This window comes from Chlorocebus sabaeus, chromosome 7, assembly GCF_047675955.1.
Source record: "Chlorocebus sabaeus isolate Y175 chromosome 7, mChlSab1.0.hap1, whole genome shotgun sequence".
Lineage (NCBI taxonomy): Eukaryota > Metazoa > Chordata > Mammalia > Primates > Cercopithecidae > Chlorocebus > Chlorocebus sabaeus.
In genome coordinates this window covers 17434689-17461392 of record NC_132910.1, presented here as the reverse complement: position 1 = coordinate 17461392, position 26704 = coordinate 17434689, and the positions used below count along the sequence as shown (strand labels likewise).

General features: G+C 42.5%; 1 protein-coding gene and 1 pseudogene across 9 annotated transcripts in view; one reads left to right on the top strand and one right to left on the bottom strand.

Moving 5' to 3' along the window:
• The first annotated feature begins 297 nt into the window (after positions 1-297).
• DCUN1D4 (defective in cullin neddylation 1 domain containing 4) overlaps positions 298-26704 on the top strand; it is a 76380-nt gene continuing 49973 nt past the window's right edge. For 4 of the 9 annotated variants that reach the window (XR_005237607.2, XR_005237608.2, XR_005237606.2 and 1 more), the window contains exons 1-3: positions 302-473; positions 20432-20502; positions 20662-20701. Coding sequence is in view for 3 of the 9 variants with exons in the window: in XM_007998734.3 (XP_007996925.2) it covers positions 323-473; positions 20432-20502; positions 20662-20701 (262 nt within the window). In the remaining 6 variants the exon portion in view is untranslated. Of the gene's footprint in view, positions 474-730; positions 918-20431; positions 20503-20661; positions 20702-26704 lie in introns of those variants that run through there. The other 5 variants (XR_012093351.1, XR_012093352.1, XR_012093350.1 and 2 more) reach the window with 3 other exon arrangements.
• LOC103235705 (deoxyuridine 5'-triphosphate nucleotidohydrolase, mitochondrial-like) lies at positions 22091-22576 on the bottom strand (annotated as a pseudogene).

Sequence of the window (26704 nt, the reverse complement as noted above, 5' to 3'; positions counted from 1 at the left end):
GGTGGGTCTGCAGTTCCACCAATCACGCCCGCCACTGGGCGGGGTTTCAGGGTCAAGGTGGACCAATTTTCCAGCATCGCCCCTACACGCGTTCTCGGACCCCTGGGGGTGACTGACAGCAGCCGGGCCCAACCCGCTGCTCCGGAGCGTGGCCTCCGCCTGGGGCGTTACGAAGACAAGGCCCCAGGACCAATCGTATTGGCCCGTGGGGGGCGGGGCCTCGGTGCGAGCTCCAGACCGGCGCTACCGGCACTCCTTTTGTCATATGAGAGACGCGGTGGGGCGGCCCCTCAGCCGCGGTGTAGCCAATGGAGAAGGCGAGATGGGCGGGCTGGGAGTGCCTGGCGGCGGGTCCTCAGCTGCGAGCCGAGGTGCAGTGAGCTGGTGGGGGGGACCGCGAGGCGAGCGCGGAATCCTGGGCGGCGAGCGGGGTGTGAGCTGCTTGAAAATGCACTCGGATGCCGCCGCTGTCAGTGAGTAGCGGAGAGCCAGCCAGCGGGCCGGGGCCGGGCGGCTACCAGCACTAGCCACTCGGCTCCCGCAGTCCCCGCCCCATGCCTCTGGTCCCGAAACGCGCCGGGAGCCCTTGCCCGGGAGCCACCCCTTCCCCTCCCCGGGCCGGGGCGGGCGGCGTGGGGCGGGGGCGGGCGTAGGGGGAAGGGGCCGGCTTGCGGGGAGGGCGGAGGTGGGGGGGGACTGGCTCTGTTTCAGTGTTGGGGGAAGGGAGGGCTGGATTTGCGATGAAGGGCCGAGACCCGAGTGTCCAGGGTGCATGGAGGTGGAGGCGGCGTTGGGCTCTAGCGGGCACGGCCGGGAGGGTGGCACCGGCGAGGAGAGGGAAGGACCGAGCGAGCGGGGCACAGGGGTGAGGATTTCCAAAGGCCTGAGCGGTGCGGGCGGCTCCGTGAGAAAGGCGGGTGAGTGAGAGGGGGGGCGCGGGGGCGGGGACAATTGGAAGAAGGGCTGGTTGGCGGGGGTAGGGGGAACAATGGGTTGGGGGAATGGGGGCAGCCACAGAGCGGGGCTGGAGGGCGGGCGAGGGGATGAGGGCTGATGTAACGGGAGAGCGAGGTGGTGGGAGGGACTGGGGTGTAATGGTAGTTGGGGAGTCCAGCGAGGCGGGAGGGGCGTTGGAAGGGCGGTGGGTAGCGGAGAGTGGTGGTAGGGGAAGATATTGAGGTAATGGGATGTACAACGGTAGGGCGATTGGGAGGAAGAGGAGAAAAAGGTGGGGAGGATTTAGGGTGGCAGAGTGGGGGCAGGGGTAGAGAAATAAAGTGGGGGTGAGGAGCTAGTCGGGGAGGAAGAGGAGGTGGGGCGGAGTTGGCCAGAAGGAGGATTGTCATGTCCAGATTCGGTCCGGAGCCGGGCTAAGGGGGTGTCAGACTGTGCTTAGGGGAGGTGCTTCCTCTCCCCGTCGAGGCAGGGTCCCTTGGGTGCGGAGAGAGGAGGGGGCGGGGCTGAGGTGGAGGGGACGAGGTAAGAGCCCCAAGATTGGAACTGGCTGCGGTTCCCCCGGGGCGGCAGGAAGCGAGGTCGGCGCTGGCGCGGGCTCCGGCTGCAAGACTAGGAGGCGGGGCAGGGGTGCGGGCTGCGGGTTTTCCGCCGCAGGAGCCGGAGGGGTCGGGCCCTGAAGGCCAGGTCCGGGGCTTGGCGCGGGGGAGATGTCGGGGTCCCTGGCAGTCCGTGGGTTTGGTAGTCTGTGACGCAGTTGTCTAATTTATGGCTATTAGGTGTGGGGGTTGGTACCATGGAACCCGCTTCCCTGGAGAGACGGCTGGGCCCTAGGCCGCGCGCCACGCCCTGGGGGCGCGACTTCTCCCAGGCGTGCTGGGAGGGCGCTTGAGGGGTTTCCTTTAGGGTTTGTCTCCAGTTAACGGGTGTGAAGGGGAAATGCGGCTCCGCGGAATTCTGGGACTTGTAGTCGCAGCCGCGCCGGACCGCGGTTGGGTTGGGTGCACGTGGGTAACTGTGGAAACGAGTCCCGGCCTGCAGCGCGCCCTCGGAGCCTCCCTGCTCGGCGAACTTGTGCTTTATTACCTGGCCAGCTCCTGCGCGCTTTCGGAAGGCGGTTGAGTTCCCAGAGACTGACCGGCTCCCCAGCCCTTCTCCCTTGCGAGAGGGAGAGCCCAAGCCAGGCGCAGCCCTCTCAGGCTTGGGTTCTTGATCCCCAAGTGAATTTCCCCCTGCATTTTGTTGGCCTCACTCGTGGAATAAATGCTTGGTCTTGAACCATCATGCGCACAGGTTGTGGGAAAACATTCAAGAAGCAATATAATGTAAAGCAACCTTTAGAATGGTGTATTATGGCATCCAGTGTATGTAAGCACTGGGTTCAAACACTGCCTTACATAAATATGAGAACACAGTGGAGGTACATGTAACCCTCATAAAGATAATGTAGACTGTGTGTTGGTATTTCTTGGGGTGCTTGAAAAAATAACCCACTTGAAATGAATGATGGAGGTGGCTTAATGGAATTTAGGGTGGAAATATGAAGGTGAGCAAAGGTGATATGTGATGTCTTCAATTTTCGAAGTTGGAAAGCAAATGAGAATAGAAGAAAACTGTAAGAAGTGGAGAACCGTAAGACTTTTTTTTTTTGTTTGCTTGCTTTGTTTTTAGCTGCAGGCTGCAATTCCTTCTCTCCTTAATATTAGAAACCTTCCTCTCCGTAGGTAGACTCCCTAAACATCACATCCTTCACCAGTTCCCTTTACTGTTTACAGGGAAGGCACTCCAGAATCTGTAATGTAAAAGGCTAAGATTTAATGCAGAGATGATAGATTTTTGTATGTAAAATATAAGGTATTATGAAACTATTGGCAACATGGTCATTAGAAGAATATTGTAATTTTTCTGATGATAAAAATATTACGAAGAAGTCCTAAGGTTTGTAAACCTTTTGGTGTGATTACAAATATACTGAACTTGGATACTTGATTGTTTGATGGTTCTTTTCATGATGAGTGAAAAATTGGGCAGTGTGTGGTGTTCTTGTGGAGATCATTTATATCTATCTGTCGTATTTTACATAATCATGTGGTGAAATATCCAGGAAACTCTTGGTAATATATACATATGTACAAAAATATGCATTTAACTCTGGAATTTTTTCTTGCAGAGGGTAAAGTGATGAGATTGAAAAACATGCAAGAGCTATAATTGTCTTCAAAATGGTGTTTTTAAAGAAAATATGAAGCTAGTCATAGCTTTCTCTTTTTCTTTTGTTCTGTTATATCCCAAAGAGCAGGTGCTTTTTATACACATACAGCCCACCTCCATCCATTCCCCAAAGCCCTAGGCTCCTACACAGTATCACTGTACACTTTCTGCTCTGGTTTTTAGGTTCCTTTTTGATTTTTGGCCCTTGAGGAGGTCCTTTATTTTCTTGTGAACCTAGCTATTCATTTAAAAAGATGGTTCTTACACGTTACCTAGAATTTTTGACTGTTTTATATTAAGAAGAATTTTTAGGTAATCTTGTCTGTAACATTGCCAGAAAAGAAGGCCTGCCTCATTTTCTGTATCTTAGTGGACTTCTATTCATTTACTCTCTTCTTCCTCTGTTCTTAACCTCTTTGTACCCCTACTGACACTTAATCATATTTTTTCAAACTTTATTATTATCTCCTTTTCTGTTTTTATGTTAAGTTGCTCCCAGCAGCTCTTCTTGGCTTATTACCTTCTTCCTGGCTACATGTTTACATTATTATCTCAGTCATCATCTGCTAATTATAACTAATAATATGTAATAACCCTGCTAACTCAGCAGTATAAAGATCAACCTGTGAGAAACTGACCTCATGATGATCTCTTGTTGTATCAGTTAGGATGCCTTTGCCAATACAATGCTCAAATTAATGGTTTAAATAATAGGGCTTATTATCGTTCGGTAGCAAGAAACCTAGAAGTAGTTGATTCTAAAGCTGGTGCGATGGCTTAATAATGTCATTAATGATCTAGGCTCTTTGCATCTTTTTCTTCTTCTAAGTGTTTTAGCTTTTATTCCTCAGGCTCATTTGCCTCATGTTTGCAGTATGGTTGCTGTAGCACCAGACATCATGCCTGGATTGGAAAGCAGGGAAGGTGCATATTTCCTTATAACTCCCTATTAATGGAGAAGTCTTTTGCAGAAACTCACTTTGGAGAGTTCCATTTCAGTGTCATTGGATCGAAGTGATCTCATGCCACTGCTAGCTGTGAGGGAGGCTGAGGCAGTGAATGTCTGGTATTTTCCAGCATCTCTTGTAAGATATGGCCTTTCATCGGGTGGAAGAAGGGTGAGAAGAATGCGCTGGGTTGGCAGCTTGCAGGTTATGTCCCTGAACCAGCTACTTCAGCCAGCTGTCTCTGGCTTGGTCTCAACCTTTATGTTGATTTAATTTCTGCCTTATTCTAAAAGAATTGGGGGTGACTTGCTAAATATAGATAAAATCCTGTCAAGAGAAGGAAAATTTATATATAGACTTATAAGGTACACAGAAACACTTGCCATGTGTTAGAAATATTTGGCACTGAGCTTCTTAATAGTCAAAACAAAGAAGAGAACAAAACTAATAAATTTTATTCATTTGGTAAATGAAACTGCAGTAATTTTAATAACCCACACTGAAATCCTGGACATTTCTTATCCTCTTCTTCCCTGGTCAGTGGCAAGGAGGGATTGCATCTCTTCCCATGCCCAGCCTCTCTTTCCCATACCTATTGCCATGGCCTTATGTCTGAGACAGCCTTTCTTACAGTGTTACAATAACCAGCAATACATTTTTCTCCCTTTTTTTTTTTTTTTTTTTTTTAGAGGTGGGGTCTTGTTATGTTGCCTAGGCTGGACTCGAACTCTGGGCTCCAGGGGTCCTTCCACCTCAGTCTCTGAGTTGCTGAGACTATAGGTGCACACCACTGTACCCGGCTCCAGCTGCCCTCAGTGCTGCTGTTTTAGAATTTTTCTTTGCTGTGCTCCCTCTCTGGCAGACTCTCTCCTTCCATGGAATCTCTGAAGCAGTGCTTCCTTCTGTTACTCAGTTTTGTGTTACATAACAATAGCTGCTTGTTTACTTTTATTTACCCTCCCCAATTAGATTATTACCTTTTTGAGATCTGGGACCATGTCCTTACCTAGTATCCACTTTAGCATCTAGCATGATGCCTTGCATAGGTCCCCAAATATGTATTGAATTGAACTGAAATGATCAACTGTTGAATAACTTGTGCATTATCTAGGAAAAGTAATTCTTCCTGCTGCTGTTGTCTTTCATTATCTTTAGATTTTTCTTTAAGGAACACAAGCTTTCACCTATTCATTCTTTGCATTTTTTAGACAAAGTCAGTTGTATGCACACTAATATTTCTTTTTCAAATATATGCAAATATCAGTTTTAGAGAATGTGGCATGGAGAAATTGTCAAGGAGAGAGTAAAATGCTGGTAATGTGCTGAGGGAACAGAAGGAGCGTTTGTGAATGTGCACACATCCATTTCTGGTCTCTCGTGTCAGCATCCTACCTGCAGAAGGTTAAGGCAGCATTAACAGGTCTGATGTTAAGGGGCCTAGAGTGTTTGTCCTTTTCCCTTCTTTTTATTTTATATCCATATTCTGGTCCTAAGGATTTATTTCTTAAGTTAACAATATAGTGAGATCGCTGAAAGTCTTTCTTCATTTAGACTGTAAGTTGAAGTTCAGATTTACACAGTAAAATTTTCTTTGATGAATCATAAATGCTGGTAAGTTTTTATAGTTGGTCAACTTCAATTGGTGTTAATTCTTCTCATAGCTTGCTTTTTTTCTTTTGAAATTTACATTAGGAAAAGTACCTCTTGAGAAGTATTCTAAGCAGAACATGTATTTAAAAATGTGTTTTAAGAAGAAAAACACTGAAATACATTTTAAATAGAATTAGGTATTTTAACAATCATTGCATGACAGTTTTAGATGTAGCAAAGTATTTGCTACTTCAGGTTTGAATTGCTTTTAATCAGAAAATGCTGTTAATGAGTTATGTTCAATCTAGGAAGATAGGCTTGTTGCTTATAACTAATGTACTGAATAAAACACTAGATATAAAAAAGACCCCAGCCCTCTTCAAATAGCATTACCTGTGGTATCATTTATTCTAGTTCTGCCTTCGAGGATTTTTTTTTCCTTGTGAAGTTTTTTGCTGGCCTGTATCAGTAGATTTGCAGAGATGGGGAGTAATCCATTTGTATCTGTAATGGATACTGTCAGTCTTGTGGGGCCCTGAGTTGAAGAATTCTTACCCTAGCAGACAGATCTTCTCAGACACACTCACCTGAGACTGTGAACCTGAGGCTGGAGGCAAAGAAAGAAGAGTAGCCCATGTGACCATTTTCTGGAGGGATGCACAGTGGTGGCTGCTGTGCTGCTTCTAGAGGCAAGGTCTAGTTGTGGCTGCAATCATGATGCAGTCTGCTGTGTGCCCTTATGACCAGGGGGAGATTCTGCAAACTGTGTAATAGCACTCCCCCTTTTTTATAAATCCTTTTTTGTTTAAATTAGCTAGAATTAGTTTCTGATGCTCTCCACTAAGAATTCTGATACTTCAGCATCCAGGCTTGTCACTGTTGCTGGTCAGATATGTGGTTGAAGCCCTTGTGAAGAGCAGTGATGTATTTTTTTCATCCTGGCTGCCTGTACATTCTGGTCAGAGGTGACCCAGAGGACCGGAGGAGGACACAGTCGATACCAGCTGTGGGTGTGGGAACTGTATTTGCTGGTGGTCAGGCAGGACTCCAAACCACACACTGGGTTTCATCATGTGCCACTCTACTGCTGCTTTTTCCTAATTCTTTGTCCCCCAAAAGTTGGGATGCCTAGGAGCTAATACGTAACTCCTCGTGCAATTTTTTTTTTTTTTTTTTTTTTTTTTGCTCTATGGGAATATTAGCTACAGAAATATGTGTGTGCGTGTGTGTGTGTGTTTTAGTGGAATGTTTATTTTGTTTAGCCAAAAATTACATCTGATGTACCAAATACCTTTTTAGTCAATGTTATTTAGGTATAATTTTATGTATTATAAAATTGTACTCATTTTAAGTGTTGTTTGGTGAATTTACTAACGATATAGAACATTTCATTACCCCAAAAGTTCCCTTGGGCCCCCTTGTAGTCAGTGCTTCTCTCCCTGCCCCACTACCATAATTGTTGGCTTTTAGTCATCTTAGGCCTCCTCCATATTAGTTGATGAATTGTCACTTTGCTGTTCCTGAGGATATTACAGTATAATAAAGGCATGATAAATCTCTCATTTTTACTGAACTATGAAATCCAAAGGAAAACTATCAGTGCTGTATAAATTATCAGTCTGATAAATAATACTTTGCCGCATGGAAGTGTCTTGAGTTAGATGACTTGTTCTGGTGAGCGGCTTTCCAGTGGATGGCTTTTCTGGCTTCTCTGTGGCCTGTAGACATGCAGGGCTCGGGTTTTCTCCATGGATGGGATGATGTCTTTTAATTGTTATTTAGGTCATGTTGGGAGGCAGGAAAGCCAAAATGGCTGGATTCAAATCCTTGCTCTGTCATCTCCTAGCTGTGGGACTGGAGGAGAGTTACCCAGCTGCTCTGTGTGGGCTTCAGAGCCCTCACACCTAAAAATTACCTGTTGAAGGCTGTGGAGTTGTTCAGTCGCCAAGTGTTTATTGGGTACCTACTATGTACCTGCTCTTCATCTTTCAGGAAGTTTTCATTCTAGTGTAGGGGCCCTGCTCTTCATCTTTCATGAAGTTTTCATTCTGGTGTAGGGGAGGGGGCAGATAATAACAAGTAAATTGTGTAGTATGTCAGATGTTGATAGGTTCTGTAGAGAAAAACAGCAGGGAAGGAGTGCATGCAGGCACCCCTGTGTGCGGGCGTCGGGTGGGGTGGAGTGGAGGGTGTTGTAATTTTAAATAGCGGAGCCAGGAAAGGCTTCACTAAGGAGGTTTTAAGCTAAGCCCTGATGGAGGTGAGGGGCCATTCCAGGCAGAGAGAACATAAATACAGAAGCTCAGCGTGGAGAGCAGGCCTGTATTTGAGGAACAGTAGAGGCTGGGGTGCTTGGAGTAGAGGTGTGGGGGCAGGCAGGGGGAAGAAAGTAGGAGGCAAGATTATAAGTAGTCCCAAGGATTAAATGAGATGAAACACATAACATGTTTTTGTTGCTTATAATTACTGTGTGATGATAGTCTCCTAGGTAGACTTTAAAAAATAACTCTTGAGAAGAAAAGAGGTTATAAGCAAGAACAGAACCAAATGAGGCATTCCCTCACTCAGCCATTCAGCAGACATTCAAGGGTTTTTTTGCTGCCAGGTGCTGCTGTCACAGGCAGGACTGCGTTGGGGAGACCGGGGCTTCAGGAGCTTCCTTCAGTGAGTTCAGTGTGGAGACAGAGAAGGAATGGATGCATGGAATGGTGATGCCTGCTAGGTTAGATGGATGCCCAGGGGGGCTTTGAGAACATGTGGGGAATGGTTAGCAGTTGTCAAGTGAGTTGTGTAGCTTTTGACGTTTTATTATGTGAAGAACAGGATCTGTGTGCATGTGCAGGTGGCACATGGGGTCAGGTGGGAGCTTTCCAAGGCCAGTGACAAGATGGTGGGGACAGAGAACTGTAGCAGGAGAGGGTGGGTGTTTGGTAGGCTAGGGTGGAGGGGAAGGTGAGGTGCAGGGCTAGGCAAGAGCTGGTGGCAGGGATGGGGTGGTGGGCGGTGGGAAGGACTCAAAAGAGGCACCAGGGAGAGAGTGTATGAGTGGAAAGGAACTGAGAGAAGAAAGCTCCGAGGTGGGGCACAGGGAGGGAGGAGGAGCAAAGGGGAATGGGGAGGGACTAACACAAATTCAGTGATAATCTTGGATTTGCCTCATCTGCTTTGCCTCCATTAACTCATTTAATCCTCCCAGCAGCCCTCAATAAGTTAGGGACTGTTATTATCTCCATTTCACAGATGAGGAAGCTGAGGTGTAGAAAGGATAACTCACCTCTTCAAGGTCGCACAGCTTATAAGTGGTGAATTGAGATTCTAACCCAAGCATTCTGACTCTGTGGTCTTGATAACCCTCTACTGCCACTGAAATCATTCTTAACATTTTGTTTGTGCTTTTCATTGAACCCTGATTGGAACACTCACTGCATGTATATTGGGATTCTTTTTTTTTTCTTTTGTCACTGGCCTATGAATGATGATGACAGAGCCAGTTGATATGATTATGTCTTGGTTCTTTTTTTCTTGGAATGAGTCTCAGCAGGATCAGGATCTGGGATTTCTGAGTCTCTTCTTTCCCGTACTTCATCTCCTCTCATTTTTGCCGGTTTGCTTACAATGACAGTAGGCATTTAAAAACTGATTTTAAGTGGGAAACTGAAGAATTGTGGCAAAGTATTTGCATACTCTTAATTAATGAAATAGTCATTTTTAGTTTTCTTAGATTTTATTTAAATAGACTTGTTATTTTTAAATATAGGAGATCTCAATGACATTGCAGCAAAACTAGAAAACAACTACTAATACCATTTTTGCTTAACATTTTTGAAATTATTTTTCTCTTTTTTTTTTTCCTATAGGTTAGGGTAAGTTTAATGTCTTGTCCTACATACGCAATTCCCAAAATTAAACCACAGATCACTTCTTAATTATTAATTAAACAGGAAACGGGATAGTTGTACATTTAAGTCCAATAGCTAGTGAATTAGTAGTTTTAAACACCGTCACCTTGTGATCTCTTCTGCCCTGTCTTTTTGCAGTTCTAGGTTCAGTCTGTCTCAGTGTCTTCTACATTCTAGTAATAATAGGGATGAAAACAATTAACCTTGATTGGCACATAATATGGACCAGCACTGTGCTAAGTGCTTGACATGCACCATCTCATTTAATAATCCTCACAGTAGCCGCGCAAAGAGGGTTGTGTTATTTCGGCTTTATGGATGAGGACACGGGCACAGTGAAGTTTGGAAGCATGTACAGGGTCACTCAGTTAGGACTCAGTTGGAGCTCTGACTCCAACCCAGGGCTTTCTGTTATCAGAGCTGATTGACATTCTTTAACCAAAATCTGGGCTCATTTAACATTAGTGAAATGAAAGGATTTTTACTCTGAACTATCCAGTGATTCTGTGTTCTTCAGTGGGTAGCACAGATTATTTGTGCTCACCTTCAGTGGGTAGGTGGGGTGAGGAGAATGAAGCTAGGGCCCTTTGTACCGTGTCACATTGGGAGTGCAGCCAGACTGGGTGTCCTAAAGTGACTGAGTCCCTTGGGATAGCACCAGTAGGCACAGGCAGTGTGGTGGGCGATGGATGGATGCTGCCTCCCTTGGGCGGATGGTTCCTTCTCCCAGCCCCTTTTTTGAGTCCTGCAAGAGGAAGAAAAAGCCAGCAGCATTATGCTTGGATGGCTTTAATTTTGGATCTGTGTTCAGTGAAAATGCTGAGTCACTTTGAATGACCCGCTCCCTTATCAGTTTTCTCCCTTGGCTTTTGGCTTTTGTGCCTTGTACATAGCATTTATTGATGAGGAGAATGAAGTTAGTTAACACGTTCCTCACCTGCTACTTTCAGTTCTTTCGATGTTTACCCTGCTTTTCAGCTCTGCAATCTTTTTCCTGGACCTTGGCCTTTTCATCATGTGCTGATAGGGTATGGTGAATGAGTTAGATTCCTGTCTAGCGGTGCTGAGGTTGTTCCAGGAGTGGATTGGCTACTGGCAGGCCAGGGATTGAGTTGAGAGTCTACTTCTCTGGTTACATGTTAGAATCACCTGGGCTGCTTGAGAAGCACGTGGTGCCCCACTCCCATTTTTATTTAATTGATCTGGATTGGGACCCTGGTATTTGGTGTTTTTCAGTCTTCTTAAGTGATTCCACTGTGTAGCCAATTGTTTCATTTAAACATTAATAGCTTAATTAGGAAGCTGAGTTTATTTTGGGCTGTGGGGATGGGGCTCAAAAGATGCAGCAGCTCCCCCATGGGCACTGCACTGGGCAGATTGCACAGACCCTTCCTGCTCACCTATGACATAATAACCAATACTTGGTAGTGCTTCCCCTGTGCCGTGCACTGTTTGAAGCACAGTGCAGCATTAACTCATTTAATCCTTATGGTATCCTTATGAGGCAGGCACTGTGATGATCCATTTTGTAGAACAAGAAATTCTTGCTTGTAGCCATGAAGGACATGTAGTATGAAACTGACCCATAAACCTAGGTTTTGGTTTTTCCTAGGTTTACAGTATAGAAAACATTTCAGATCTTTGTATTTTAATAATTTAGTCTCAAATGTGAATGTATTTGTTTTTACAAATGAAACTGAGACCTGTGCCATGTCATATAGCTAGTGACTATCAGTTAATATACAGAGTTGTAAATTGGTATTGTAAATCATTTAAAACACTACTTTTTTATGATTTTGACATAGATTTTACTTTATGGTACATTTTATATTTCAGGTTATTTGAGATGTAACTCATTTTTAATGTGATCTTTTTTACTTAAAATTGCATTTTGTACTTTTTGAAAATATATGTACTATGATCTTTGAGTGTGTATTAGATCTTCACTGACTTGTGATTTGACCTGCCTCTTCACATTCTGGCTACTGTAACTCTTCAGGATACTAAGCAAAACTAATAGCAGCATTTTAAGCATGCTCAAATCCGGCTATGGTAAAACCCAAACTCAGCACTCCTTCAAACCCACATGCATTTCTAGTCTCCCCTTTATAACCAACTTACTGAACAAGTTGTCTTTGCTTGAAATAGTCTGTATTTCTTTATCATTCATACTATCCTCAGCCCACTTTGTTCTGGTCTCAGTTCTGCTATTGCAGTCTTCTCTGAGGTCATGGAGTAACCTTCATGTTGCTAAATTTAGTAACTATTTTTAAAGCATTTATTCCCCCATTTATTGGTACCTGCCTTGTGCTAGGTTTGCGCTGTTGTAGGTACAGGTTGAATACCCTTTATCTGAAAATATGAAACCCAAAATGCTCCAAAATCTGAAACTTTTGAGTGCTGCATTACACTTACGGGAAATATTCATTGTAGCTTTTCAGATTTTTGGATTAGGAATACTCAACTGGTAAGTATAATGCAAACAACAAAACCTGAAGAAATCTGAAATCCGAAATGCTCTGGTCCCAAGCATTTCTGATAAGGGATACTCCAAAATATATTGGCATAGAGTAGTGAATAAAGCAAAAGGAAGACCCTATCCTCATGGAGATTGGGCTCTAGGAAGAGTGACAAAGACATAAATAAATATATAATATAATGTCAGGATCATGGAAGACTTCCTGTTGTATGACTCTACTAATATAAAATGTCTAGAGTAGGCAAATCTAGAGAGACAGAAAGTAGATTAGTGGTTGCCTAGGGGCTGAAGAGGGGTGAAGGGAGAAATGGGGAATGATTGCTAATAAAAAATGTTTTATAATTAGATTGTGGTGACGTTTGCACAACTCCGAATATACTGAAACAATTGAATTTTACACTATAATGAGTGAATTGCATGCTATGTGAATTATATTTCAACAAAGCTATTAATATCAGGAAGGTGATAAGTGCTATGAAAAAAAAATCTAAATCCACTGGGAGATGGAGATACTATTTTGCATAAAGAAATTAGATGAGATGTCTCTTGATGAGGTGACATTTAAATAAATATTTCAGGAAAGATAGCTGTTGAGCCTGTGAACATCAAGGGTAATGGAGGCTGAGGGGCACAGTAAATGCAAAGGCCCTGAGGTAGGAATTCACTTGAATATTCACGAATTGTGTGGCTAGAATGGAGTAGGCAAGGATAATGTATTGGGATGACTTAGGTCAGATCGCGTAGAGCCTTGTGAGGACTAGAATTTTTTTTTTCCTTTTATGCTGCAATAGCAAATACAGCATCTCAGTGATTCAAGTAAGTGGTTGTTACGCATCCTTTGTGGGTTGGAATGGGTGTCTGCTCCACATCGTTGACATTTTCATCCCTGGTCTATGTGAAACCCATGGGAAAAGAGGGCATGTATTTCTAGAAGGAAGGAAACAAGGCAAATCTAAACAGTGGCTCCCAACCACAGTGCACCCTTGGCTTTAACAATTTTTGTTTTCTTTTCCCATATCACGTTATAAAATTGACTTTTCAAGAGCCTGAGCCATGTGACCCATGGCTTGAAATAAATACCCTTAAGCATTATCTGGTGAATCCCAGTTAGAGAGGCAGATCCCTGTACCTCAGTTGTGTTCTTGTTCTGTTCCAGAGACATTTAGATGAATGCCGAGGTTAGATGGTAACCTTTAATTTTGTCCAATAATGTTTTGCTTTTTTGGCAATAACATGGTCATTATTTTGCCCTTTCCTTCACCACCTTTACAGGTTTATTTCATCATTTTCATCATCATCAAAAAGCATTTATTAAGACCATAATACTATTTAAAACTTTTATACCTGAGAGAATTGCTCAGCTGGAGTTTAATAATAAAACACTTTGATGACACTTTAGTGACCAGAAGAGTGAATTGTGCTTAAAAATAGAAATTTAACATTAGTGTTAAATCTTTTCTGTACCATTATTTCCCTGGGGGGAAAATGGTGAATTGTTTTAGATTCAGCCAGTTTAAATTTTTTTTTCTTTAATATTAAATTATTTTAAGTATGTGCTTGCTTATTGACAGCTTTGGGTAGGAAATGCTGCTGCTTTTTTCCTATTACAGAGTGTGAAGAGAGATTGATATTTTTGCTTTGATTGGAAATAATTTAGAATGGAAGAAGTAGCCTTGGATTGGGAGTTAGAAGATAGGAGTTTTGCCCAGCTTGGCCATAGCTAGCTCTCTGACTCTGCTCAAGCTAATAAAATGAGAATTGGACAAAAGAACATGAACCATTGAGTGCCTCACTCGCTCTCATCTCTCATGTGCAGTCCTGTTTTTCCTTACACTGCAATCACATTTTATATAGAGGTTGGTTCTAAAGTCCCTATATAAGGTGAAGATCATTGGTGTTAAAAATACCATTGGAAACACTTGCAGAAGATTCCCCTTTGGAAGCTGCCTCAGAAGAATCCAGCACAGCCCATTCCTTCCTCCAGCATTGGAATAGATCGCTGGCTGTTTATTTGAGCACCAGTTGAGCATCTGGCCTTGGCTTCAACTTCAGTTTAGGGACCATGTTTTATGAAAATACATCATTTTAAATACTCGACTCATACCGTATTGTGAGATGCACAAAATCTGATTGGCATGTGGAAACAGACCAATGGAGTGACTATTCACGTGTCACGTCTCATGCTCATTAAGTAGATGGGGGGTGGGCAGTTACTGAGACAACTGAAATTTCTTTTCATCTTGCTTCTTCCTTGTTTTTTTTTTTGACCAAATGAGAAGAGTTGAATTTGTGTGAGCTAAATGTCTATTTTCTGTAACTCCAGTGTACTCAGAATCTCTCCTCTCCACTTTTACAGCCACTGTCTAACGGCCTTAATCCTTTCCCACCTCAGTCACTTCTAGTCATCTCCATAAATGGCCACTCTAAATTCAGATCACCCATCATCTTTGCTGCACACTTGTCCTAGAGTGATCTTTTTAAATAACTCTCCTGATCAGAACACTTCCATGGCACCAAGACTCACAGGAGTGCTTCTCAGACTTCCCACCAATGTTTTCTTGTGCAGAGTTTGGTGAATTAAGTTGTCTCAGGGTTCCGGGAGCACAGCTTGATGTGGGGATTATGTTTGTTCTCATGTAAGACTGTCATATTATTGTTGATTAGAATTGATGCTGCTGGAATGTGCCATGCCTGTCATTACGTTTACATGGTCTCTGGTGCCCCTGTTCGAAGTACAGATCCTTAGGAGATTAAATCTAAACGCTGAAGCAGGATTCACAGGCCCTTGTGGAGCTTACATTCTAATGGGAGAGGATGATGACAAATATATAATGTCAGATGGCATTAATGCTGTAAAGAAAAGCAAAGCTTGGTAAGATGATAGAGTGAAGAGGGGGCTCTGTTGATCTGGCAAGGTTATGTGAGGAGATGATTTTTAAGAATTTTATCTTAATTGACAAATAATTGTATATATTTATGGAGTACAATGTGATGTTTTGATATGTGCATAATTGTGGAGTGATCAAATCAGGCTAATTAACATATCCATCAAAAGTGATATTTAAATGGAAACCTGATGAAGTATGAGAGCAACCATATTATTATTAGGGGGAAGAGGGCTCAAGGTAAAGAGAACAGCACGTGCAAAGGCCCTGAGGTGGGAGTGTTCTTGGAGTGTTAATGAAACAGTAGGAAGCTCACTGTGGCTGAGTGGAATGAACAAGGGGAAGATGGGTAGAAGATGAGATTGGAGAGATTAGTAGATGCAGAGTGTGCAAGGCCCTGAGCCCATAATAAGTTTTCTTTTGCTTTGAACAGCTTCCCCTTCCATCTGTAACTTGGGTGAGGTGGAATTAATTTTAATTTGTTCTACATGCTAACCAGTTGCCCCTCTGTTTACTGAATTATTATCTCTTCTCCATTGAATTTGAAATGCCATTTAATTATATGTTGTGTATGCATATTTATACGTATATGTTTGTCAGCTCTCTGTCACTGACTTTTCTTCTTGCACACATAGTATAACATTTTAATTACTGTACCTTTATACCAGGTCTTGGCAAACAACGACCCATGGGCCAAATCCAGCCTACCACCTGGTTTTTATAAATAAAGCTTTATTGGAAAGCAGCCATATTTATGTATTGTTTATGGCTGCTTTTGAGTTACTATGGCAGTGTAGTTGCAACAGAGCCTGTATGGGCCAGAAATCCGGAAATACTTACGATCTGGCCCTTCATACAGAGTTTACCAGGCTCTGCTTTATACTGTGTATTGATATCTGATAGGGCAAGTTCATCCTCATTCTTCTTTTTCAACAATTTCTTGGCAAGGTTAACATGTTTATTTCTCCAGATGAACTTTAGAATCAATTTGCCAAGCTTGCCTGACTTCCTTCTTTTCCTCACCTCTTTTTTGGGGTGGAGAACTGGGGAGCCAGCAGAATAGGAATTTTGATCGCATTAATTTGTGGTTTAGTGAAGTGAGAAGTGATTGCTTTACGTTGGGTCTTTCTATTCCAGAAATATCTCTCTATGTGTATATCTTTCAGTAAACTTTTATTGTTCATTTTGAACAATAAAATCATACATATTGGAGTTTATTCCTATATGTATTATTGCTTTTTGTTGCCATTATAATTGAGATCTTGTCCCAGTTATATTTTACAAGTGACTATGGTATAAAGGGAAGTTTTTGCTTTTTATCGATTTAAATTCTGTTTCTAACCCTCTTATGAGAGTAAACTATTAGGACTGTTAATTTTTGTTTCTTTCAATTGACAGTCATTGTCTGAACTTATCAATAATTGTTTTATTAATGTTTCTGTCTCTGCCTATATTGTGGAGTTCTCTTACCTAGAGTAGTTTGGGGGAATGGACTCTGACACCCTTAGTGGCATTCGTTTTTTTTCTTTTGTGTAGGTCACAGCAAATGGTAGTTAAAACAAGCCAAAACAAAAAAAAAAAACAAAAAAACAAAACAAAACAAAACAAAAAACACCAGATAACCCAGACAAGTTTATGCCCAATCTGCAGTTGTTGGTAGTTTTAAGAAAGTCCAGAAGATAACGTAGGCAAGCTATTTATCAAACAGGCTCTGCCTTTGCAGAGCTGATTGCTGCTTTTAATACAGACTATAGAGTTGCCATGTCACCCAGGAGAGTCAGACTCAGCACTGCTTTACTTTGGAGAGCCATTTGATCATGGAATGCAGTCAAAACCTAGCATTTATCCTTTGGAATTGAAATATGAGCAGAAGGAGATTTTTATGAATCAGTTAGTGCTTTCCAGAATACATTCTCGGTAAAGCATTTGATCTTTATCCTTAACATCTATGCCTTAAGGAGGTGAAATCTACTTTAGATTTCAAGGTCTATTACTTGCCATGAGCATTGAACAGATGAACTGTAAATCCAATGTGTGTTAACCTTTGTGAATCTATCTTTTAATGCCATTTTTGTCTTTTTTTCCTCCTGAATTTGTGTCTTCTTAACTTTTCCTTGTTGTTGAGACGAAAGAAAAATTATCCATGTTACTGGTTTCATTTTTTCCTTTTCCTTTTTGTTTTTTTGGTTGAAGTGATGATGGTGTGGTAGCAATAGGGATTGGATATAGAAATGGAGAATTGCTGACATATATTATGTATTTGTGAAATGAACCTGTTTACTCCTGTTGCCCTTAGTAAAGTAAAACTTCATGTGTGGAACCTGATTTTAAACATAATATCTGTATTTTTGGTCCTGTGTGTTGTGATTATCTGCAGTCAACATTATGAACATCAGTTGCTGGTATACGAGTAGCAGTGCCATTCTTGCATTACTATAAAGAAATACCTGAGACTGGGTAGTTTATAAAAGAAAAGAGATTTAATTGACTCACAGTTCTGCAGGCTTTACAGGAAGTATGGTGCTGGCATCTGCTTGGCTTCTAGAGAGGCTTATAATCATAGAGGAAGGTGAATGGGGGAGCAGGCACATCACATGGTGAAAGCAGGAGAGACAGAGAGGGTGAGAGGCGGTCTCACACACTTTTAAATGACTGAACCCCATGAGAACTCACTGACTGTCTCAAAGACAGCACTAAGCCATGAGGGATCCGCCCGCATGATCCAAACATCTCTCAACAGGCCCCACCTCCAGCATTGAGAATTACAATTCAACATAAGACTTGGATGGAGATATATCCAAACTCTATCACCATGATAGGTTTTAAAGATGTACCAGGCCACCTGCCTCAATTACAGAGGAAGCTCTGACCTTGGGATCATTGATGTGAGGCGAGAATTGGACTGAGGAAAAGTTAGAGACTATTTTAGACAGCTGTGTGGTATGGAGAATGGTATAAGTAAATATAGTGGGAATTGATGTCTTTTATTGAGCACTTACTATGTTCCAGGTATTGTAATGGGTACCTGACATACCTAGGCGTTGTAATAGGTGTCTGATAAATATTTTCAACCATACAACAACGTTATGAAGGAGAATTTTTTATCCTCATTTTACAGATGAGAAAATTGGGAATTAGGTTAAATAACTGGTAGACCTGAGATTTGAACCAGCTGTTAAGACTCCAGACTCAGGTTGTAAAGCAAAGTGGATTTTTGACAGGAATAGAGTGGTTGTGTGTGTGTGTGCACGCACGCATGTGTGTGCACACATTTGAATTCTGTTATGTGTAGGAAGGGCAGTGGGCAGAATGTGGGGTTGGAAGGAAGGGTTTTGTGGAGTGGGGTGGTGAAGATATTTGGAGTATGAGTTGGGCCCAACCCACGAAAGTCCTGGAATTCCAGATTGAGGATAACTTGTTTCTTGTCTTGTCTACTTCTTCCATATTTATATAAAGGAGGGAGAAACATACAACAGTTTTGGTTTATTTAGATTATCTTATAGAAATTTTGGGAGTTGAATTAACAGCAGGGTGGTGAAATGACAAAAGCATAGCCTGGAGAGTTAGAAGAGACCTCATTGCTGGAATAGCTTTTAGCAAGCCCCTTTTTCTCTCCCCTCCCTTGTCCTCAGTGAAAACAGAATGCAGAGCCTAAAGTTTTCTGTTTTTGCTTTTTGTCTTTTTGGTAGCCCAAGAGTTTAACTTCATGTATTAAGGTGATAATGGAATGTATCATTTGTCTTCCTATATTTAATCTGAGAGAGTACAAAAAAGGGGCTATGGCTTGGTAGTAGATCAGGTGGAGGTGCAGGAGTTGGATGTTCAAGCTCCTCAGCACCTCTTGCTGGTCCTGAGATGCCTCTTCCTGGCGAGAGGGTTATTGCTTCTAGCTTCTACCCCATTCTTGTTTAGTAAATATAAATGTAAATAAATAAGTATACAATGCACATACTTTTCTAAACCTCTGTGCAGTTGTATTTAGATGAAAAATCGAGATTCTGAGCCACATTATATCATCATTTACCTTAAGCATGGCTAGGCTATTCGGATGCTAAGAAATTCATGCATATCTGTATTGGAGGGCCATTTAGAGCTTGAGGCCCTGCTCTGGCTGTCTCTCAGCACAAAACGCTGGTTTTTGGGACCATTCTAGATGGCTATGACTGTGAACAGTGCACATGCACGTGTATGTATATAGGTATGGCCTGCTGTTCCTGACACTGCATGTGAATGTTAGGGGCTCTGCTTCTGCCAACCCCTCTGCCCTGCAGACCTACTCAGAACTGGATGCCCAACAAGCTTTAGAAGAGAAAGTAAAGCTTTCTAACTGTGAACAGGGAAGCCAGCTTGCCTTCAGGGTTCAGAGTAACAGCCCAGAGGATCCAGCCCAAGCACAGACACCTGATGTTGTAGCACCTGCTCTTTGGGTCTGTTCTTTGGATCTGATACGTGTCCTCAATAAAATGTTTCAGTAAAGGGTGCTTTTTTCTTTCTTTCTTTTTATCAGAATGGTATAACTTGGAGAGTTACAATATCTTTTCATGGTCATTTTCATACTAACCTTGACTAATAGGAAAGAAGGAACTAATGTAAATCCTGATATTTTATGAAAATACTTCCAGTGGTGCTTACATATGAAATTATTAATAAACTTTCAGCTTACATTTTTATTGCCTAATATGTATGCAAACATACTTTACTTGAAGTTGAGGATGCGTGTGGTGGCCCACACCTTTAATCCCAACATTTTGGGAGGCTGAGGTGGGAGGATCAATTGAACCCAGGAGTTCAAGACCAGCCTGGGAAACATAGAAAGACCTTGTCTCTACAAGAAAAAAAAAGAAAAATTAGCCGTGCATGATGGTGCACACTAGTAGTCCCAGCTACCCTGCAGGCTCAGGCAGATCACTTGAGCCTGGGAGGTTGAGGCTGCAGTGAACCATGATTGCGCCACTGCACTTCAGCCTGGGCAACATAGTGAGATCCTGTCTTGAAAAAAAAAAAAAAGAAAAAGAAAAAAGAAATACTAATGTTGAGATGCTTTTCTATCATTTTCTTGCCATGAGCTTACTTAATTATACCAGTATTTCTAGAGAAGACAGGGGAAAGTGAACATTTCATTTGAGACTAATCTGTTTTTATGATTTGTTTAATATGCTAACATTGATGTCTTTCTATTAAGTTCAAGTTCACTGCTGACAGGATTTTACAACTACTGAAGTATTTTTTGTTTTACCTTAGAATTCACATGAAAATTTCATAAAGTTTAACATTTGGTTGGGAATTTAACTTTGTTGTCAGACTATTTCTAGGAGGTAGGTCACTAATTGCATGTTTTTAAAACAATTTAGTGTCAAGTTAATTGAGATAGTATTTAATTATATCAAAACATTTGCTTATTTTCTGAGTTTTTTTTTATGATATTGGAAATAAATGAGGCTGACATTTTTCCTTTTTCTTTTCAAGATTTTCAGCTGAACTCTCATCTCTCAACACTGGCAAATATTCATAAGATCTACCACACCCTTAATAAGCTGGTAAGTCATTCTTTTAAAGACAAAATTACCAACTGTTTGAAGTAGTCATTTTGTGTAAGAGTATTTGATAAAAATTTAGATTCTAGATACTAGGATATCAGTTTATGAAAATGCTAATGGTGTGTGATTTCTTGGTAATAACGAACATATTTCTTTCAGAACCTAACAGAAGACATTGGCCAAGACGATCACCAAACAGGTATCTGTAAATGCTAACACTACTTAATTTTAAATAACTTCTTAATGTAAAATTAGGAAAGAGAAATACTAGCTATGAATGTGCTGTATTGTCATAATGTACTCCATTAACAAGTTGTTCCTTGGCTGAGGTTGTTTTTCAGGGAGTAATGAAGGCAGCCATGTTATAGCTTCTTCCCAGTAGGAAATCTCTTATGGAAGCACTTTTTAATGCCTTTAAAGAGGCTCGGGATTCTCTTGAATAGTTGTTTCAAGATACTATTTTTTCTCTACTGCAGTATTTTCATTTATACTAAAAAGGTGCTACAGTAATGCAGTTTGGAAGGTATTCCACAAATATTTGAGAAATTGAGCTGAAAAATGATTTAATGTGTGTATCTATGTGTTTATAGTTACTGAGGATTTAGGAATCGGAAAATTGAAGCTTGATTAGTGTAAGGTGTCCTCTAAGTCTGTGGTTCTCAGAGTTTAACTGGCATTATAATCACCTGCGGGGAGGCCTTGTTTAAAGTACAGATGTTAGGTTCCACCCCAGAGTTTCTGGTTCTGTAGACTTGGGGTGGGGCTCCAGAGTTTGCTCCTATGTGGTGCTGATGGAGCTGGTCTGGAGACCACAATTTGAGAACCACTTCTCTCAACTGTTAGTAATCATAAAGTTCAGAAACTTACATTTGATCTATAGTTACTAAACTCCCAGCAAAAGTTATTAAAACACATTTTAAAGTGTTTGAAAATGGCCATAGTAATAGATGAATTGAAATTTGTCTTAGTCTGGGCTGCTGTAACAAAATCCCTTAAACTGGGTAGTTTATAAACAATAGAACTTGATTGTTCATGGTTCTGGAGACTGGGAAGTTTAAGGTGAAGGCACCAGCAGATCCTGTGTCTGGTGAGGGTCTGTTCCTCACTGATAGTGCCTCTTGCTCACTGCATCTTAACATGGCAGAAGGGGCAGGCATTTTAACATGGCAGAAGGGTCAGGCCATTTTCAAACACTTTAAAATGTGTTTTAATAATTTTTCTGGAAGTTTAGCACCTTCCTCAGACCTCTTTTGTAAGGCCACTAATTCCATTTATGAGGGCTCTACTTTCCTGACCTAATTGCCTCCCAACTCTACCTCTTAATACCAAGAGACTGGGGATTAGATTTCAGCATGTGAATTTTGGAGGGACAAAAACATTGAGGCCATAGCAGTGCTTGTTGGGGAATTTTGAATAGCACAAAAGTAGAGTGAAAAGTGACAGTTGTCTTTTATGTCTCCTAATCCTATCACTATCTGCCAGCACACGGTTTAACATTGGTTCTTTCAGACTTTTTTTTCAAAGCAAAAACTCTTTTATTTTTTAAGAAAAAGGTATGATTTCTTATTTTCTATTCTTAGCATAAGTTTTAATTCTTTCCAGTGGAACCCAAACCTTCTGAACCTCTTTCAGTATCATCTAAAGCTTTGAACTTCTATTTCTCGGTAAATAATTTGTTCACAGATGACGTGCAGTTCAATCACCTTTTTTGACTTCAGACTTTTCTTTGCCAAAATTAAACAGTACAGCACCAACATTTCCTCTATAATCTTCCTCTATGACACCACCTCCTACATCTATAAAGTGTTTTGCAGCCAAGCCAGTGTGGAGCTACTCTTCCACAACACCTGGAAGGAGGAGCTATCTAAATGTCTGTTTGCAAGAACTTTCTCCATAGGTGGTATTATATCATCATAGGCACTGTACAGGTCATAGCCTGCAGCCTGTGCAGGCCTTCAGGTCAGGCTGTGGTATGCTTGGAGAGTTGGGCAAGGCAGAGCTGCATGCTGACCTCCTCCACAGGCCAGAGAGCTTGCCGGGGGGAAATGGCAGGTATCTCTTTAGAGAAGGGCATGGCAGTACAAGAAGGTGAGCGAAGGAGAGAGCTGAGGGAATGAGAGGGTGCAGGATCCTTTCTCACATTTGTATGCATGCATATATGTTTATAGTAGTGGTTTTTAATTTAGCATCCCGTGATATCATACTGTACATGTTATAGTGTGTTTTTCTTTTTCATTTAATGGTGCATTTTGGGGGCTGTTGAGATTTAGGACTATCCCCACCTTCTCCTCTAAATTGATTCAAAATCAATTGAAAATTAGGTGTAAGATGGAGACTGAAGTAACAGTGTTTTTTGAAAACACAACTTAGATGTGCAGCAAGAATGCACAGGACTTTCAGCATTTCACCTGAATCACTATCACAACTACGTAAGCACAAGCCAGCACACTTGCTGACCCTTCACACCCTGCATTATGACTTTTAGCTTGCTCTACTGGCAGGCAGATCTGAAAGGGAGTTCAAGGGGTTAGGCTCTCTGCTCATTCAGTCTCTCAGCACTTAGATCAGGTACTCCTTCTTCCAGGGGAAAGGAGTGAGACAGAGGGGCAGAGACTGCGCTAGGAGTGTTCTAGGAGTTCAGGGGTACTAAGGGTCCCTTCACCTGATCCTTCCGTGTTGGCAAATACAGATCAACTCAAGGACAGTCAAAATCAATTTATTTAATAATTTTAAAAGCAGTACGTCCGTGTGGTTTTGAAAGAAGTATTGAAAAAATATAAAACAAAAAGTGAAGATTTCTGTCCCAGTTTATCACCCCTAGCTTCCATCTCCCACTAGTAGTCCACGTTTGACTTTCCAGAGGTAACTTGTTTCGTCTGTTTGTTAACCAAATTATGATGATGATGATGTATTTTTTTCCTTAAATACAAGTGTATATTTATATTTACCGCTTTTTCACTCAGTATGTCTTCGAGATCTTTTCATATTAACACATTTATAAAGCATCTGCTTTCTTTTTTAATGGCTGTGTAATTTTCCAATCAATGGATATTTTATAATATGTTCCTTCCTTCTGTTGATTTATGTACATGTATGTGTTTAACTTTTAGCCACCGCCAGTAATGCAGGAATATAACTTTTGGACCAGTTTTAATAGTTACTTTTGAACTTTTAAATTAGATAATTATTGTTAGTATAGTAATTTTGCATGTAAATATTTAACCCAAAGTGTGGCAGTTGAAATTCAGTTAAATGAAAGTATACTTGGACTCATGCCTCCACTTTTGCTTTGGTTACAGTGGATATGTCTAATACTGGGAGTACTTTTCATGGGATTCTTGGGTGTTGCTTCGCCAGCCGGAAAATTCTGTGGCTGGTGGCACCTTCTGCCTGAGTATTGCCTGTATCTGCTGGGCTCCTTCCACCCACTTGTCCAGGCAGGCTGCACTCAGCTCGCACTACTGGCCTGGATCCCACACCTGCCAAGTGCGAGTTAGTCACGGAGTGGCGAGCAGTGTGTGAGCGAGCGAGCACCCGGTCCAATCACTGCACACAGCCAGGCACGCTGGCTGCTGCAGTGGGGCAAGTAGCGCCAGGTGCCAGCACGGGCACTAGTACAGGCGCCAGCGCTGTGCGAGGCTGCAGCTGGACCAGATGTACTGCATGTGGCTTCCTCTGTGGGCACCTGCACCTGGACGAGGGGAACAAGGTGGCGCCCAGAAGCTTGGAGATTCTAGGAACCACAGAACCCCAAAAAGGGTGTCACAGCCCTGGCTCAAGGAGCCCCTAGGTCTGGGCTCCCCAAAGGGCTGCAGCTCTTCTCTCTTCACCGCCCACAATGTGGCAAGTGGCAAGGGGTGTGTTTCAGCCCTGTTCGTGTTACAGCTGTTTTAGTCCTGCCATTTGGCGGAACCTGAGTTCTTGTCCCACATCCAGGAAGAATGAGGTATGCAGACAACTAGAGGGTTAGCAAAGTATAGAGGAGCTTCATTGAGTGGCAGAACAGTTCTCAGCAGACCCAAAGTGGGTAGCTCCTTTCTGCAGGCAGGTCATCCCGACATCTCTGCGGCCCTCAGTGGGGAGGAGACCTGGAGTGAGTAGCTCCTATCTGCAGGCAGGTTGTCCTGTCCTCTGCCTGAGTCTGGCAGAGTCTGAGGTTTTTAATGGGCTTCAGAGGGGAGAAAGCGCGTGCTGATTGGTCCATGGGCGGCCATGAACTGGCCTGGAAAAAGCACAATAAGTTCTCACTCTAGTCCCTGGAACTGGCAGCCCAGCCTCCAGGCTTCAGGCCATTCCAGGCTTGAAGGTGGGGATTTACCGGGGACCCACCCCTTTCTGCCCAGAAGCCTGTCTGCTTCCTGCTGCCATCAGCCTGCCATCCATGGTGCCCATGGTGCTCAGGCTGTTTGTGCCAAGCGGCACCTGCAGGTCTGCACCAAGCTGCTCTCAGCACCCCCCAGCCTCCCCTTCCTGCTTGTTGGTGCCCAAAGTTTGAAGGGGGCTGAGGCGGCAGGGGGCTGGTGTGTTAGTGCTGCCCCAAGCATGTGCACACCTGGTTAGGTCACAACAGTGCCTGGACTCAGCCTCAACTTTATTCAGATATTGGACAAGGCACCTGGAGTGGGGAGATGCCAGGAAGTAGAAGCAGTCACTTCTGAGGCTGTGGGGGCAGGGAGCTTTCCCAGTCCCTGAGAGTGCAGGGATGCCTGAGTCTGCAGCCATGGTTGGGCGGCTGCAGCTGTGCCTGGGAGGGCGAGACTCCTGCCCCCACAGCTCAGAACAGGGTGGGGCTCCTGCCTGTTCCCAGCTCCGTGGAGTATGCAGCACCTGCTGCTCCTCCTCCATTGCAGCCCACCTCATAGCAGTGATTGCTCCAGGCGGCTGCTGCTGCCATCAGTATGACGTGCTGGTTTATTGCCTGGTACCTTGTAAGTGCCCAGTCAATGTCAGTTAGTGTTAGTAATTTCTTGGAGTAGTCAACTTCATTAACATTTCCCATCTGGTTATAGCATCACTTGTGATTCCTGTACCCAACAGAGTATACTTTAAAAACTGAGCAACATAAAATCTATGATGTTTAGAAATCTGAGAAAGTTGAGTCATTGTAGTACTTCTTTGAGTCTCTCGACCTAACAGTAGTCTGGGCAATGCTACTGTGTGCAGAAGAGCCAAACCTAAGTCACAGAGGTTGGGTATTTTCCTGCTCTGCCTCCTCTCACTCCTTTCTTTTGTGTGTCCCAGTCTTCATCCCACCAAAAGGAAAAAGAGAGAATGAATTAGTGGCTACTCTTGGAGAAAGAGCACAAAATAGTAGTGAATTTTAAAAAGCCAATCAGGCTGGGTATGGTGGCTCACGCCTGTTATCCCAGCACCTTGGGAGGCCGAGGCTGGTGGATCACGAGGTCGGGAGTTCAAGACCAGCCTGGCCAACATGGTGAAATCTCGTCTCTACTAAAAATACAGAAATTAGCTGGACATGGTGGTGCATGCCTGTAATCTCAGCTACTCGGGAGGCTGAGGCAGGAGAATTGCTTGAACCTGGATCCGGAGGGCCGAGGTTGCAGTGAGCTGAGCTCACGCCCCTGCATGCCAGCCTAGGCTACAGAGAAAGACTCCATCTCAAATAAAAAATAAAAAATAAATAAATGAGTAAGGATGAAGATGATAGATGTCAGAAGTATTTAGAGAGAGGAAAAAATTCTTTTGTCTTTAGCAGTTCAATGATCTGTTCAAGAAAATGAAATAAAAATATTAGCTACTGGTAAGATCTTAAGAGGCAATCTATTTATCAACTTAAATAACTGTATCTTTGTGACATTGTTCAATGAAAAGTGAGGTGAAATAGCTATATAAAAAGTACTAAAGTGGCAGAATGAACTCTGTAAAATGTTGGTAAATGAAACAAGGCTATGATACAATCAGCTTACTAAAATGAAACATGAGACAGTGAGATTTTTGTATTGGCACATCTATTTGTATTAAGTTTGGAGAGGTAAAAAATATTCTCTAATTTTGTAGACCTCTTGTATTCTTTTTTACTTGAGGACCACGGAGCAGAAAGATTTAAAAAAAAAAAAAAAAAAAAAAAGGAAGTGAATCACATATTTAGGCACTATTCGTTAAGAAAAATGTGCTACGTAATTAAATTATTATGAAAATAGCAAGCTGGATAGATGATAAAGGGCCTTTAGTCTGAACCAGA